Genomic DNA, 14,230 nt, shown 5'->3' with positions numbered 1-14,230 from the left:
CTGTGAACAGTGAACATTTTACTTCTTTCTTATTGATTTGGTTGCCTTTTATTTCTTTTTGTTGTCTGATTGCTGTAACTAGGACTTCTAGTACTATGTTGAATAAAAGTGGTGAGAGTGGACAACTCTGTCTTGTTCCTGACCATAAAGTTCTCAGTTTCCCCCTGTCATTTAGGATATTAGTTGTGGGTTTTTCATATGTGGCCTTTATATGTCGAGGTATGATCCCTCTAAATTTACTTTATTGAGGGTTTTTTTTCTTATCATGAATGGATGTTGTACTTTGTCAAATGTTTTTTCTGCATCTACTGAAGTGATCATCACATGGTTCTTACCCTTTCTTTTATTAGTGTGGTATATCACATTGATTTGCAAATACAACTACCTTTGCAAGCCATAAATAAATCCCACTTGATTGTGGTGGAAGATTTTTAAAAATGTATTCTTGCATTTGGTTTGCTAGTATTTTATTGAGAATTTTTGCATCTATATTCATCAGGAATATTGGCCTGTAGTTCTCTTTTTTAGGGGCGTCTTTATCTAGTTCTGAGATCAGGATAATGCTGTCCTCATTGAATGAATTCGGAAGTTTTCCTTCCTTTTCTATTTTTTGGAATAGCTTAAGGAGTCGGTATTAACTCTTCTTTAAAAGTTTGGTAGAATTTGCCTGTAAAGCCACTTGGTCCTGGACTTTTATTTGCTGGAGTTTTTTTGATTATTGATTCGGTTTCTTTGCTGGTAATCAGTCAGTTTCCTATTTCTTCCTGTTTCGGTTTTGGTAATTTATATGTTTCTAGGAATTTACCCATTTCTTCTTGGTTGTCCAATTTGTTGGCATATAGCTTTTCATAATATTCTCTTGTAACTGTTTGTATTTCTGTTCTATTCATTATTTCTCCTTTCTAATTTGTGATTTTATTTATTTGGGTCCTTTCTTTTTTCTTTTTGATAAATCTCGCTAAAGGTATATCAATTTTATTAATTTTTTTACAAAGAACCAGCTTCTGGTTTCACTGATCTGTTCTATTTTTTTCTCCTTTTCTTAGTTTCTGTATCATTTCTTTAAAGATTTTATTTATTTATTTGACAGAGAGAGACACAGTGAGAGAGGGAACACAAGCAGGGGGAGTGGGAGAGGGAAAAGCAGGCTTACCTAGCAGGGAGCCGGATCTGGGCTCTATCCCACGAGCCTGGGATCATGACCCGAGCTGAAGGCAGATGCTAAATGACTAAGCCACCCAGGCGCCCCTGTATTATTTATTTCTGCTCTGATCTTTATTTCCTTCCTCTGCTAGCTTTAGGCTTTGTTTGTTGTTCTTTTCAAGCTCCTTTAGTTGAAGGTTGTATTGTTTATTTAAGATTTTTCTTGCTTGAGATAGGTCTGTATTACTATTTCCTCTTAGGACCACTTTTGTGGCACCCCAAAGGTTTTGGACAAGTGTGTTTTCACTTTCATTTATTTTCATGTATTTTTAAAAATTTCTTCTTTTATTGCCAGGTGGACCCATCCATTGTTTAGTAGCATCTTATTTAACCTCCATGTATTTTTGGTCTTTCCAGATATTTTCTTGTGGCTGACTTCTGGTTTCATAGCTCTGTGGCCAGAAAAGGTGCATGGGATGACTTCAATCTTCTTGTATTTGTTGAGACCTGTTTTGTGGCCTTATATGCGATCTATTCTGGATAATGTTCCATGTGCACTTGAAAAGTATGTATATCCTGTTGTTTTAGGATGAAATGTTCTGAATATATCTACTAAGTCCATCTGGTCCAGTGTGTTATTCAAAGCCAGTGTTTCCTTGTTGGTTTTCTGTTTAGGTGACCTGTCCCCATTGATATAACAGGGAGGTTAAAGTCCCCTACTATTAATGTATTATAATCATAGACTAGTTCCTTTATGTTTGTTATTATTGTTTTATGTATCTGAGTGCTCCCATGTTGGGTGTACACATATTTACAATTGTTATACCTTCTTGTTGGATTGTCCCCTTTATTATTATATAGTGCCCTTTTTTTAAAAAGATTTATTTATTTATTTGAGAGAAAGAGAGCAGAGGGACAGGCAGAAGGAGATGGAGAGAGAATCCCAAGCAGACTCCGTGCTCAGTATGGAGCCCAATGCACGGCTCGACCTTTAGGTCTAAACTGAGTCACTCGTAGGTAACATATGAATGGGTCTTCGCCCCAAAATCCTCAGTAAGAAATGAATTTACACTGTGATCCATTATATATATATGCGAGTGTGTACATATACACTCATGAACAGGTCACACAAAATTGTATTTATCCTTTTTACGGTACATGCTCATCATTTCTCCTCTACTCTATTTCATTTTTTAAATGCTGGTTGCTTTTTTTTTTTTTTTAAAGATTTTATTTATGTATTTGACAGACAGAGACCACAAGTAGGCGGAGAGGCAGACAGAGAGAGAGGAGGAAGCAGGTTCCCTGCTGAGCAGAGAGCCCGATGCGGGGCTTGATCCCAGAACCCTGGGATCATGTCCTGAGCAAAGGCAGAGGCTTTAACCCACTGAGCCACCCAGGCGCCCCTAATGCTGGTTTTTATATACTAAATTGATTTCGCAATCCATTACTGGGTCCTGACCTATAGTTTAAAACAGGGATGTACAACACATTTTGAGACACGTACTTATATTTCTTAAGTTAATCCACTTGGAATTGTAAAATTCTAAGAAACAAATACATATTCCAGTAGAAATATGAAAAATATTTCTCTTTCCTGGCACAAATAATATGTGAAGAGTTGGAAATCATTCTGAAGAATAAAACAGGTGGACATCTGAGTCACAGCCACTTGGAATGCAGATAAACAAAAAACAGTCTGTGAGGGAGCCCAAATGAAGAGTGGTAGGAACTTACCGGAACTCAGCCAACCTGCCCAGTGGCAGCAGGAGCCTGGAGTATCAATGCTGTGAAGCCAGCTCATTTTCCTTTTGATAAATGAAATGATTAAAAGACTTCTGGGATTGGGCTCCTGGGGGATGTAGCCAGTTGAGCATCCAACTCTTGGTTTTGGCTCAGGTCATGACCTCAGGGTTATGGGATCAAGCCCCACATCTGGCTCTGTGCTCAATGCAGAGTCTGTTGAAGATTCTCTCTCCCTTTTCCTCCTCCCCACCCCTCCACACCAGCCCTGTGCTCTCTCTCTAAAATAAATGAATAAATCTTAAAAAACAAAAAACTCTTGGGATTGGAAAGAAACTTAAAATATCAAATTGTATTTTATCCCATCCGATGACAAGAGTAAATCAGCCTTCCTTTGAAAATCTGAGCACTGACTTTGGTCCTATCCCAAGGAGTTAACTTCAATTAGAAAAAGGATTAAAAACAATTTCATTAAAACACTATTCAATCATCTCCTTTTTTTTTCCCCCCCCCAATGACCTGACTTTTATTAGCCAAGGGAGAGCAGCTTGAAGAGAAATAACAAACATAAGATACATCTTTAGGGTCCTTAAGCACATCATGTATTTATAATTTAAGTGTCATTTTTAAAAGGCTACTATCCATCAGTTCATTGAAACGTACCAACTTGTATCACAGACTCCCTTATCAACTGAGTTAATGTCCACTGTCCCTCGGCTCAGGAGACCATCCTTTGTATCCGACCTTGGTCTGAAATGGCATCAGAAAGGATGCTGTTCAGTGGTTTAAGGTTCACACCTTGAAGGTAAACACGGCTCTGGAGGCAGGTGCTTTTCTTCAGGAAGATGTCTACCTGGCTCCGTGGCTCTGCACATCTGTCCCCTCCTTCCCGGTGACCAACAGCCAAACAGAAGAGAAGCAAAAGCTCGTGCACAGCTGGTGGGGTGGCAGTCTTTGAGGGGTACGTGCTCCAGTCTGGTTGGAAATGGCTTGCTGGAGCCTCCCTCCTGGTGGAGAGCTTGTTATCCAACATTCATGGAGTCCTCTGGGATTGGCGACAACTTCCCTGGTCCATAAGTTCAGAATGTGCTTTCAAGCAGGCAGTGACATCCACACCCAGTGGGACACACCTCCTGGGTCCGAAACCACTCCATCATGTGGCTGGTGTGCCCACCATGCCCGCAGGTCAGGCAGAAATTGGATGATCCTCGTACCGCCACGTGGCAGATGGCACACTGGAATGTGAAGCCTTTGCAGATGGCACACTGCGTGCCGCGGACCTCGCTCCGGCAGTGGCTGCAGTACACACCGAATTCTGCAGATGGGTGGAGGTGGCCAAAACAAGACACATGGAAGGTTAGTTCTGCGAAATGCAACTGGGCACGGTGATTGAGAATGATGTCTTCATGTGAGGAGTCTGCAAGGATTCTATTACAACAAAGGTTCTTTCTTTTTTTTTTTTAAACAGCAGATGCCCTTCTTCCACAATCTTGCTAAGTCTTACAAAGACACGCTGTTGTCGCTGCAGGCTGGGTGCAGGGGGACAGTGCAGGAGATGCCTGGCTGCTGGGAGGCCCAGGGTGAAAAGCCCAGGCAATGGCTACACCTCATCCTCTCCTATGCTGATGACTGCATGGGCCTGGCTCATAGAGGTGGTCACCAACTGTTGGCTGACAGAACTGAAGGACTCAGTGACACCCAGCAACACCTGATCACTGTCACCAGTCCTCCCTACTTGAACACCAAAGACCAAGTGGCACAGATGCGCCGTGTCAGGATCCTGCAGTCAGGACCGCCGGGTCCCCAGCAACTTGGAAGAGACCCCGAGGGCTAAGCCCACCATCTGCATGTCCTAGTGCACCCCGGGCATGACCCTGAGTCCGGGTGGCCCATGCAGATCCCCCATCTCCCCTACCCAGCTTCCAGTGTGTTTCCCCAGGAACAGACCACGGCCACACACTCTCCTCCAACGGCGCCCTCTGTCTGGCCCTGCCTGGAGCCTGCTGCCTGCCGCCTCTGTGGGCCTCCGCAGGAAAGGCTGCTTCTGTCTGGGGTCCCGAGGAGCGCTGGGGCGGCAGCGGCAGGCCCGTGCCCCATTACTGCCTCAAGACCATCACCTCTCCCCTGGAGGAAATGCCACCTGGCTTCGCCACCCTTGCCTCTTCTCTGCCCTCACCTACGGCACTCTGGACACACATTCCCAAACCCCGTTCTCTCAGGACTTCTGTTCTTGGTTTTCTTTCTTCTCTTGACTCCAGTTCTTGGCACCATCCCCAGTGCCCTCAAAACCCACCCCCTGAACTTCTGCACAACCAACCTCTCCAGCAAGTGCTGCCTTCACCCTTTCTGGCGACAGTTTCCCTTGAGGCCAGACTGAATGACATGGGCCAACATTATCATCACTTTTTTGCAAGTCTCCCCAACTCTCCCTCCATGGCATGAACCAGAACCCCCAGGCCAATGAGCGCTACCGGCTGCCTACCCCACATCTGCCCCCAGCATTCCCGAGGGAAGGTGTGCTGGCAAGATACGCTTCTCACTAAATACACGACAACCAACCAGCAGACTCCCAGGGCTGCAGCGCGGCGGTGCTGCCATTTTCCTGGGGGTGCTTTTGCCTCCACCACAGCCCATGTCCCCCTGCACACCCAGTGCTCCCCTCTCTCACCTGCTGGCCTCCCCTCTTCCCTAAGAGAAGCCTTCATCTCTAGCCACCAAACCTTCAAATTTTCCCACTTGTTTCTCTTCTCCTTCCACTTTCTACAACCGAGGAAGGCTTGTTTCTTGAACCTGAGCCAATTTCTCTGACTCAGAACAAATGGCAGTCACAAAAATGTACCAGTAAAGACTTTTAAAATACATGGTAACCAAGGAAAAATTTTATGATGGTCCTAGTTCAGGTAAATCCTGAGATTAATTAGGCTGGTTTGATAAGTTTGGTGAAAAATAGCCATGTCTTGTCCCTCTATGCACAACTTTTAGGTAAGAGTTTGGTTTACGTTTTTGTGAAAAGCCTAATTAGTTTAAATTTCTTTAATCTCCTTTACTGGTTTTATTGGTTGGATAAGATTCAGCCTTTAAAATTATAAGAACATGAAAGTTGTGCATTCAATAAATTGAATTATGTCTTTAAAAGGGGGTCGTTCTTTGACATTTGGTAACTATAAATGAAAACCCAATTATTCTCCAGATCTATCTGGTAAAATTATTAAAATGTCATCTCCCTGAAAAACTCAGTATGTCATTAGTAACTGTGTTTCTCCATACTATGTCAGCTTAAATGTGATCTCTAAAATCATTATTAACTTTAAGACCTGACTTAATATTTCATTTAGTTAATTAATGAGTCATTTGGGGGGATGCAGCCAATTTCTAAGTGGATATAAATTCACAAAGATAGAGAATACAAAAACAGTAAGTCACTACGTGTAATTTTAGTATTTCTCTCTTGCCTCTTACTGTTCTACATAATGGAATGGCCATTAGTTGAGAAGGACTGGCACGCATCTGGGCCACGCTGGTGTACTGACTCACTTCCTGCCACATGGGGAGATACAAAGGGATATAGAGTTTGTATGAAATCACAAGCTGTCAAGGTGTCTTTTCCAGGAACCCTGACAAACTTGGGGAAATCTCAGGGAAGGAAGCATATGACCACAGGTACAGGCTTTGCATGGGAAAGCTGGCAGAGGCGAAACAGAGCATTCCTGGTTCTTAATGGACAAACTAATAAGGACAATAAAAATACGTCTGGCACATAAATGATCAAATTATGATTCCTAAGGCTTTATGAAACCCCCAGGCAGAAGCCAGCTCCCAAGGCTTAACACCATATGACCCTACATACAGAAGAGCTATGTGTATTAATTACCAGCAATTACACAAATGTAAATAAAACCAACAAGATAAGTAAGATGCTAAATTAATAGACATAGAAACAGAAAATGGCTGAACAAAATTTAGGTGAGCAGACGCACGCCTCCAGGGCAGGATTTGGGGGGCGTCCCAAACACCTCACCTGTGCCGCCATAATTACCAAGCACCACATACCACAAAGGAAAAAAAACTAAAATCAAAACAAAACAAACAAAAAAAACCTCCACAAAATCAAAAATCATCTTGTAGAGGAGGAGCAAGATAGCAGAGGAGCAGGAGACCTGAATCAGGGCCCAGGAGTTCAGCCAGATAGTTATGAAACCATTCTGAACACCTACAAACTCAACAGGAGATTGAGGAGAAGAAAAGCAGCAATTCTAGGAACAGAAAATCAGCCACTTTCTGAAAGGTAGGACGTGTGGAGAAGTGAATCCGAAGCCACTGGAAGATAGACCGTGGGGGGAGGGGCCGGCTCCCAGCACGTGATAGAGCAGAGCACAAAATCAGAACTTTCAGAAGTCTGCTCCACTGAGGGACGTTGCTCCAGAGGCTAAGCGGGGGCGGAGCCCTTGCGGGGACAGTGTGGTCTCAGGTCCCTCGGGGTCATGGAAAGACGGGGGTGTCTGAGTGTGGCAAAGCTGCCAGGTATTGGACCGGGGAAGCCCGCCTCAGAGTCGGAGCCAAAGTCGGGGTTCTCAGCTCAGGATTACCTTAAACTGGATGAGCCAGCAGGGGATGCACAGGTGGTAGATCCCTGGATCCGGGCAGATCCTTTCTCTTCCAGGAGAAGCGGCGCGCAAGCACGCTGCAGGAATCTGCTGCGTTTGGAGACTCCAAATGGGGCCAAGCCCCAGAGACAGAAAAACTCGGTCACTGGCCGGGTGAGCACAGGCCACCGCCAGAGAACAGGGAGACAGGAGAGACTAATGGCTTTTCTCTGAGGGAGCACAGAGGAGTGGGGCCCCAGCTCTCGGCTCCTCTGGCCAGAGACTGGGAGGCCGCCATTTTCATTCCTATTCTCCAGCGCTCTACGGAAAGCGTTCAGGGAACAAAAGCTCCCGAGAGCGAACCTGAGCAGGTTACTTAGCCTGACCCCTGGCAAGGGCGGGGCAACTCCGCCTCAGGCGGAGACATTTGAGAATCATGGCAACAGGTCCCTCCCCCAGAAGATCAGCAAGAACATCCAGTCAAGACCAAGTTCACTGATCACTGAGAACTGTGAAACTCTAGAGCTAGAGGAAAGAAATACATACAATTCATTGCTTATTTCCCATGACTCTTTAGTCTTCCAAAATTAAACTTTTTAAAGTTTACTTATTTTCTTATTCTATTTTTAAAAATTTTTCCTCTTTCCTATTTTAACGTTTTTAACTATTATATCTTATCAATACCGTTTTAAAAATCTTTTTAAATTTTCATTGTTTTAGTCGTATTCTACCCCTTCCTTATATTTAACCTTATTTTTTGTATACATATAGATTTTTCTTTCTTTAAAATTTTGGGATACAGTTTCCTCTAATAGATCAAAATATATCCTAAATCTAGTACATGGCTTTGTTCTAGTCTCCAGCCTGATCATATTCTTCCATCTTTTTTCTTCTTTTTTTAACCAACTTCTTATCTTATCAATTCCTTTTTTTAGAATCTTTTTAAATTTTCATCTTTATAGCCATATTCCATCCCTTCATCATGTTTACCCTTATTTGTGTGTGTGTGTGTGTCTATGTTTTTCTTCCTTTAAAATTTTGGGAGGTAGTTTCTTCTAACAGACCAAAATACATCCAAAATCAAGTGTGTGATTTAATGCAATCCATATCAAAATACCATCAGTTTTTTACAAAGAAATGGAACAAATAATCCTAAAATTTATATGGAACCAGAAAAGACCCCAAATAACCAGAAGAATGTTGAAAAAGAAAACCAAAGCTGGTGGCATCACAATTCCAGACTTCAAGCTCTATTACAAAGCTGTAATCATCAAGACAGTGGGTACTGGCACAAAAACAGACACATAGATCAATGGCACAGAATAGAGAGCCCAGAAATGGACCCTCAACTCTATGGTCAACTCATCTTCAACAAAGCAGGAAAGAATGTCCAAAAGAAAAAAAGACAGTCTCTTCAACAAATGGTGTTGGGAAAATTGGAGAGCCTCATGCAGAAGAATGAAACTGGACCATTTCCTTACACCACACACAAAAATAAGACTAAAAATGGATGAAAGGCCTCAATGTGAGACAGGAATCCACCAAAATCCTTGAGGAGAATAGACAGCAACCTCTTCTACCTCAGCTGCAGCAATTTCTTCCTAGAAACATCACCAAAGGCAAGGGAAGCAGGGGCAAAAATGAACTACTGGGACATCATCAAGATAAAAAGCTTCTGCACAGCAAAGGATGTGTTTTTGTTCACAACAGTCAACAAAACCAAAAAACAGCCAACAGAATGGGAAAACGTATTCGCAAATGACATATCAGATAAAGGGCTAGTATCCAAAATTTATAAAGAACTTATCAAACTCAACACCCAAAGAACAAATAATCCAATCTAGAAATGGGCAGGAGACATTAACAGACATTTCAGCAAAGAAGACATCCAAATGGCCAACAGGCACATGAAAAAGTGCTCTACATCACTCAGCATCAGGGAAATACAAATCAAAACCACAGTGAGATATCACCTCACACCAGTCAGAATGGCTAAAATTAACAAGTTAGGAAACGACAGATGTTGACAAAGATGCAAAGAAAGGGGAACCCTCCTACACGGTTGGTTGGAACGCAAGCTGGTGCAGCCACTCTGGAAAACAGCATGGAGGTTCCTCATAAAGTTGAAAATAGAGCTACCCTATGACCCATCAATCGCACTACTGGGTATTTACTCTAAAGATACAAATGTAGTGATCTGAAGGGGCACATGCACCCGAATGTTTATAGCAGCAATGTCCACAACAGCCAAACTATGGAAAGAACCTAGATGTCCATCAACAGATGAATGGATAAAGAAGATGTGGTATACACACACACACACACACACACACACACACACACACACCATGGAATACTATGCAGCCATCAAAAAATTGCAACAACGTGGATGGTACTAGAGGGTATTATGCTCAGCGAAGTAAGTCAATCAGAGAAAGACAATTATCTTATGAACTCTCCAACATAAAGAATTTGAGAAGAAAGGTGGGGGTTGTGGGGGCAGGGAGGGAAAAAATGAAACAAGATGAAGGCAGAGAGAGACAAACCATAAGAGATTCTTAATCTCAGAGAACAAACTGAGGGTTGCTGAGGGGTGGGGAGGGCAGGGATAGGGTGGCTGGGTTATGGACATTAGGGAGGGTATGTGCTATGGTGAGTGCTATGAACTGTATAAGACTGATGATTCACAGACCTGTACCACTGCAACAAATAATACATTATATGTTAATTTTAAAAAATGAAAAAAAAATCACCTTGTAACGGAGATGGTTTATTAAAAAAGTATTCTGTCTAGGACTATCCCTTCAAGATAAATGAAGCCTCGAGCCCTTTCTATAAATCTAACCCCTCACATGAAACCAATTTTATCCCTAAAATTTGCTGCTGATATGGGATGACCCTTGCAGATGTGATGAGCCCAAGAGGAAACTGCTGGTTTTCCAGCAATTTCAAGACTAACTGTAGCCCTGGTAACCCCGGAGTATTTCTCTTTCAATATCTGCTCTTTGCTAGATTTGAGCAGTCCAATTCTTCCAAAGTAATAACTAATAAAGACGAAAATACGTAATACTTTTGTCTGTGAGTCTCTCTTCCATAATCTCTCCCCTTTGAAATCTTGCAATACTGTTTGCAATGGTATTAGGACTCACTATTCATGCTTCAGGATCACTGAGGTCTCCATGAGTTCCTGTTTTACTTCTCTGATTGGAGATTTTTGACAGCACCCCCCAAACCACAACTCGTGTTCCCTTGTATGGCCAACAGAATCTGGCATGATGCTTATAATAATAGATGTCAGTAAGAGAACAATGTATCCATTACCTATCTCTGGGATTCATATATTTTCCTGAAAACTAATTCTAAATGACAAATTGCTCCAGGCCTTCATTATTCTCTCTGATAAACTTCCATGCACTTAGATGCTCTGAAAAATACAATGTCCAAGTAGGATTTTGCATCTTTGCATTCCCTCAAGTACATACACCAAAATAATCCATATTAAAACAAAACTTCTTATTTGATATCTAAATCTCCATATTACTCTGGCTTGGTTTTTTGGGGTTTTTTTTTTGTTTTAAGATTTTAAGCCATCTCTACACCTAACATGGGGCTCAAACTCACAATCCCAAGATCACAACCCTACGTTCCACTGACTGAGCCAGCCAGGAGCCTTGTTTGGTTTTGATTTGTTTTTTTTTTAGATTTTATTTATTTACTTGACAGAGAGAGAGAGATCACAAGCAGGCCGAGAGGTAGGCAGAGAGAGGGGGAAGCAGGCTCCCTGCTGAGCAGAGAGCCCGATATAGAGCTCAATCCCAGGTTCCTGCAATCATGACCCGAGCCAAAAGCAGAGGCTCAACCCACTGAGCCACCCAGGCATCCCTTGTTTGGGTTTTTTAACTGAAACCACATCCATACAACTTAAAGAGTCAAATAATACTATACGTCTGATTAACAAAACCGGCATTCCCTTCCACCCCCTTGCCCACCACTCCCAGGAGGAAATCCTTCCAACTCATTTAACTTTTTATTTCTACCTTCTATCTCCAAACACCCCTTTATGAAGCTAATTTTTAATTTCCACATTTAAGCATTCTCTACTTTCCCATGGAAGCTTCTTTCACTCCCCAACTGCCCCCTAGCCACACACACACACCCCGTCCTTCATCTTCCCCACAGTTCCATTATTACTTGGTTAGATCAGCCTTCTGTTTTCGCATGATCTACCTAGGTGAGCATTACTCAAGCCAAGCCATGCACCACGACCACTTTTCCCTTCTTGCTCGCTTGGCTTTTCTCAGTAACCGTCTCGTAGTTGTTTGCTTAGTTTGTTTACCATAATTCATTTGCAAACCCTCTCTCAAGTACCTGAATCTCTAAAAACAGAGTAGACACTGAAATCCACGAGCTATTTTTCTAACTTTCTCTTCTTGGAGACAATGCTCCTCAGCACCAGCCTGCAGCGGTCTGCCTCCAGGTCTGCCGGGTGGGTCTCCCTTCACCACCATCCCGACTCCCTGCCTTCCTGGATAGGCGGAAGGTTTACTTTCACACGGGGACTGATCATCTGGGGCAGGATTCTAGGTCAGAAATCATTTTCTGGAGAATTCCGAAGGCAATGCTGCCTCATCCTCTCCTTCCCAGTGTCTGGTTCGCCGCTCCTGAGAAGTGCGGTGCTGCCCATATTCCTTATCCTCTGTGTGGGACCTGTGCTCGCTGGAAGCTCCCGGGTCTTTCTTCATTGACTGTACTAGGTGCTTAGTGCGCCCTTTCAATCTGGAAAGCTGTCTGCCTTCTCTGGAGAACAAAAATTTCTGATTTTCTGTTGTGATAGAGGAAGGCTCATAACCTGCTCTGCAAACTGGGAGCAGGGACCTGGGGACCCTAAAAAAAGCCACCCAACAATACTCCTGTGTTTAGTCTCACCTTCGTGCCACTTCCTGAGGTGCCAAACATCACTAAATTCTGAGCCATCAAGGTGGGGGGAGGGTGGAGAGGGATGGGGGTTCTGTTACGTGTTGTACTGTTTTCCTGTCTGTCAGTTCAGGCCCCATAAAGTCAGTAACCACTAAGCTGTCTCTCCGGTCCCAAATGCTATCAACAATATGATTCTCTTTGCATGGTTATACCTTTTCAGGAAAGGTCTGGATAGACCAGAGGTCTGTGGGGACCTCTGGAAGAGAAGACATCGATGTGTTCAGACCACCCTTTCCAGTGATCTTCCACGTCACCCTTTAAAACTCATCTCCTGAGGCACCTGGGTGGCTCAGTGGGTTAAAGCCTCTGCCTTCGGCTCAGGTCATGATCCCAGGGTCCTGGGATCCAGGAGCGTGCTTCCCTTCCAATCTCTCCACCTGCCTCTTTGCCTGCTTGTGATCTCTGACTGTCCAATAAATAAATAAAATCTTAAAAAAAACAAAACAAAACAAAAAACTCATCTCTTAGCTCCTTTCAGATCACGCTCTTGCTTTTCCTCAAAAACTGGTATCTCCTTCTGAGTCTGTCTCTGGCTGTTCCTCTAGACTTAGGCTGCAAGTACGGGCTTCTCTCAAGGCCTGGAGTGGATGGGCTCTTGCTCTCCCTGTACTCTTCCTCCCCGTCCCCCAGGTCCCAGGTCAATGTACCCATTCTCACAGCTCCAGGACCACCTACATGATGAGAATGCCCCAAACTTCTAGTTCTTGCCCCAGGTTCCCCTTTGAGCTCCAGACTCACATCCGGCCGCCTACGTGACGTTCTGGTCTGACAGCTCGCACACACCTCCAGCTGTCCCAAACACACCTCTTAACTTTCTTCCAGCCTCTTCTATCTTAGACTGTGGCACCATGACCTACCCAGTTGCCCAAGCTGGAAACCTAGGAATCATCTAAGCTTTGTCCCTTCCCCTCAACCCCACATCCAGTTTGTCGGCATATCATGCGGAGTCTACCTCTAGAAAGTATTTTGAGTCTATCCCCTCTCTCCACCTCTGTTGCCCATCGCCCAAGACTAGGCCATTGATCTCCCTCTGACTACCCTAAAGGTCTTCCAACTTCTACCCCGCCCTCCTCTGATCCTTTCTTCATTTAACAGTCAGTGATTCTCTCAAAATAGAAACCAGAGCATGTCACTTACTTCTTAATACCCTTTGAAGCTTACCATTGGACTCAAAATACAATCCCAATTCTGTACCATGACTAATTACCCTATAGTTTAATTTGGTACCCCCTCACTCACTGTGTTCTAGCCCTGGCTTTCCTCTCCTAGTTTAATGTCTGCTGCTCTCCGCACAGATGGCTTCTCATCCCTCCACCACAGGCCCTCAGAAAGGCCTTCCCCACACACGGCCAGACATCACCTGAAATTCCTCCTCCCTGCTCTACCTGTGCCAATATCCTTTTTGTTTGCTCATCAACAGTGACCACAACCTATAGTTATTTAATTTTTCTCCCCCACTAGTCTGTGAGTTCCAGGAGGGGAAGGAACGTGCCAGCACTGTGCCTCGCAGGAGCTCCATATGTATTAGTTGAGTAGGTGAATGACTACCCCTCCTTCAAATCAGCATCTGAGTACCGCACGTAAAATTACTTCCCCTTAGAAGAGAAACGCACTCTTGTCATGAAATGCAAGGGGTTTCGGAAGGTTAGAGCAGACTCAAAATCCCTTAGAAATTTCTGTTTCTGTGAGAAGCTAGAAGACTTTTCACTCCAAGTCTTATGTTTAAAGACAAATTAAATTATAGGACCTTTCAGATATTGACGGGAAAAGAAAGAAATTCATAT

General features: G+C 43.6%; 1 protein-coding gene across 3 annotated transcripts in view; it reads right to left on the bottom strand.

Moving 5' to 3' along the window:
- Window positions 1–3,220: 3,220 nt before the first annotated feature.
- Window positions 3,221–14,230, bottom strand: part of WDR59 (WD repeat domain 59) — a 93,468-nt gene continuing 82,458 nt past the window's right edge. For 2 of the 3 annotated variants that reach the window (XM_080827735.1, XM_080827734.1), the window contains one exon: window positions 3,221–4,201. In XM_080827735.1, the coding sequence (XP_080683861.1) occupies window positions 3,966–4,201 (236 nt within the window). In that variant the 3' untranslated portion in view covers window positions 3,221–3,965. The remainder of the gene's footprint in view (window positions 4,202–14,230) is intronic. The other variant, XM_080827736.1, reaches the window with a different exon arrangement.

The sequence above is a fragment of the Martes martes genome (genome assembly GCF_963455335.1).
Source record: "Martes martes genome assembly, chromosome: 17".
Lineage (NCBI taxonomy): Eukaryota > Metazoa > Chordata > Mammalia > Carnivora > Mustelidae > Martes > Martes martes.
The sequence above is the reverse complement of the archived record's forward strand: the minus strand, read 5'-3'. Positions and strand labels throughout refer to the sequence as shown.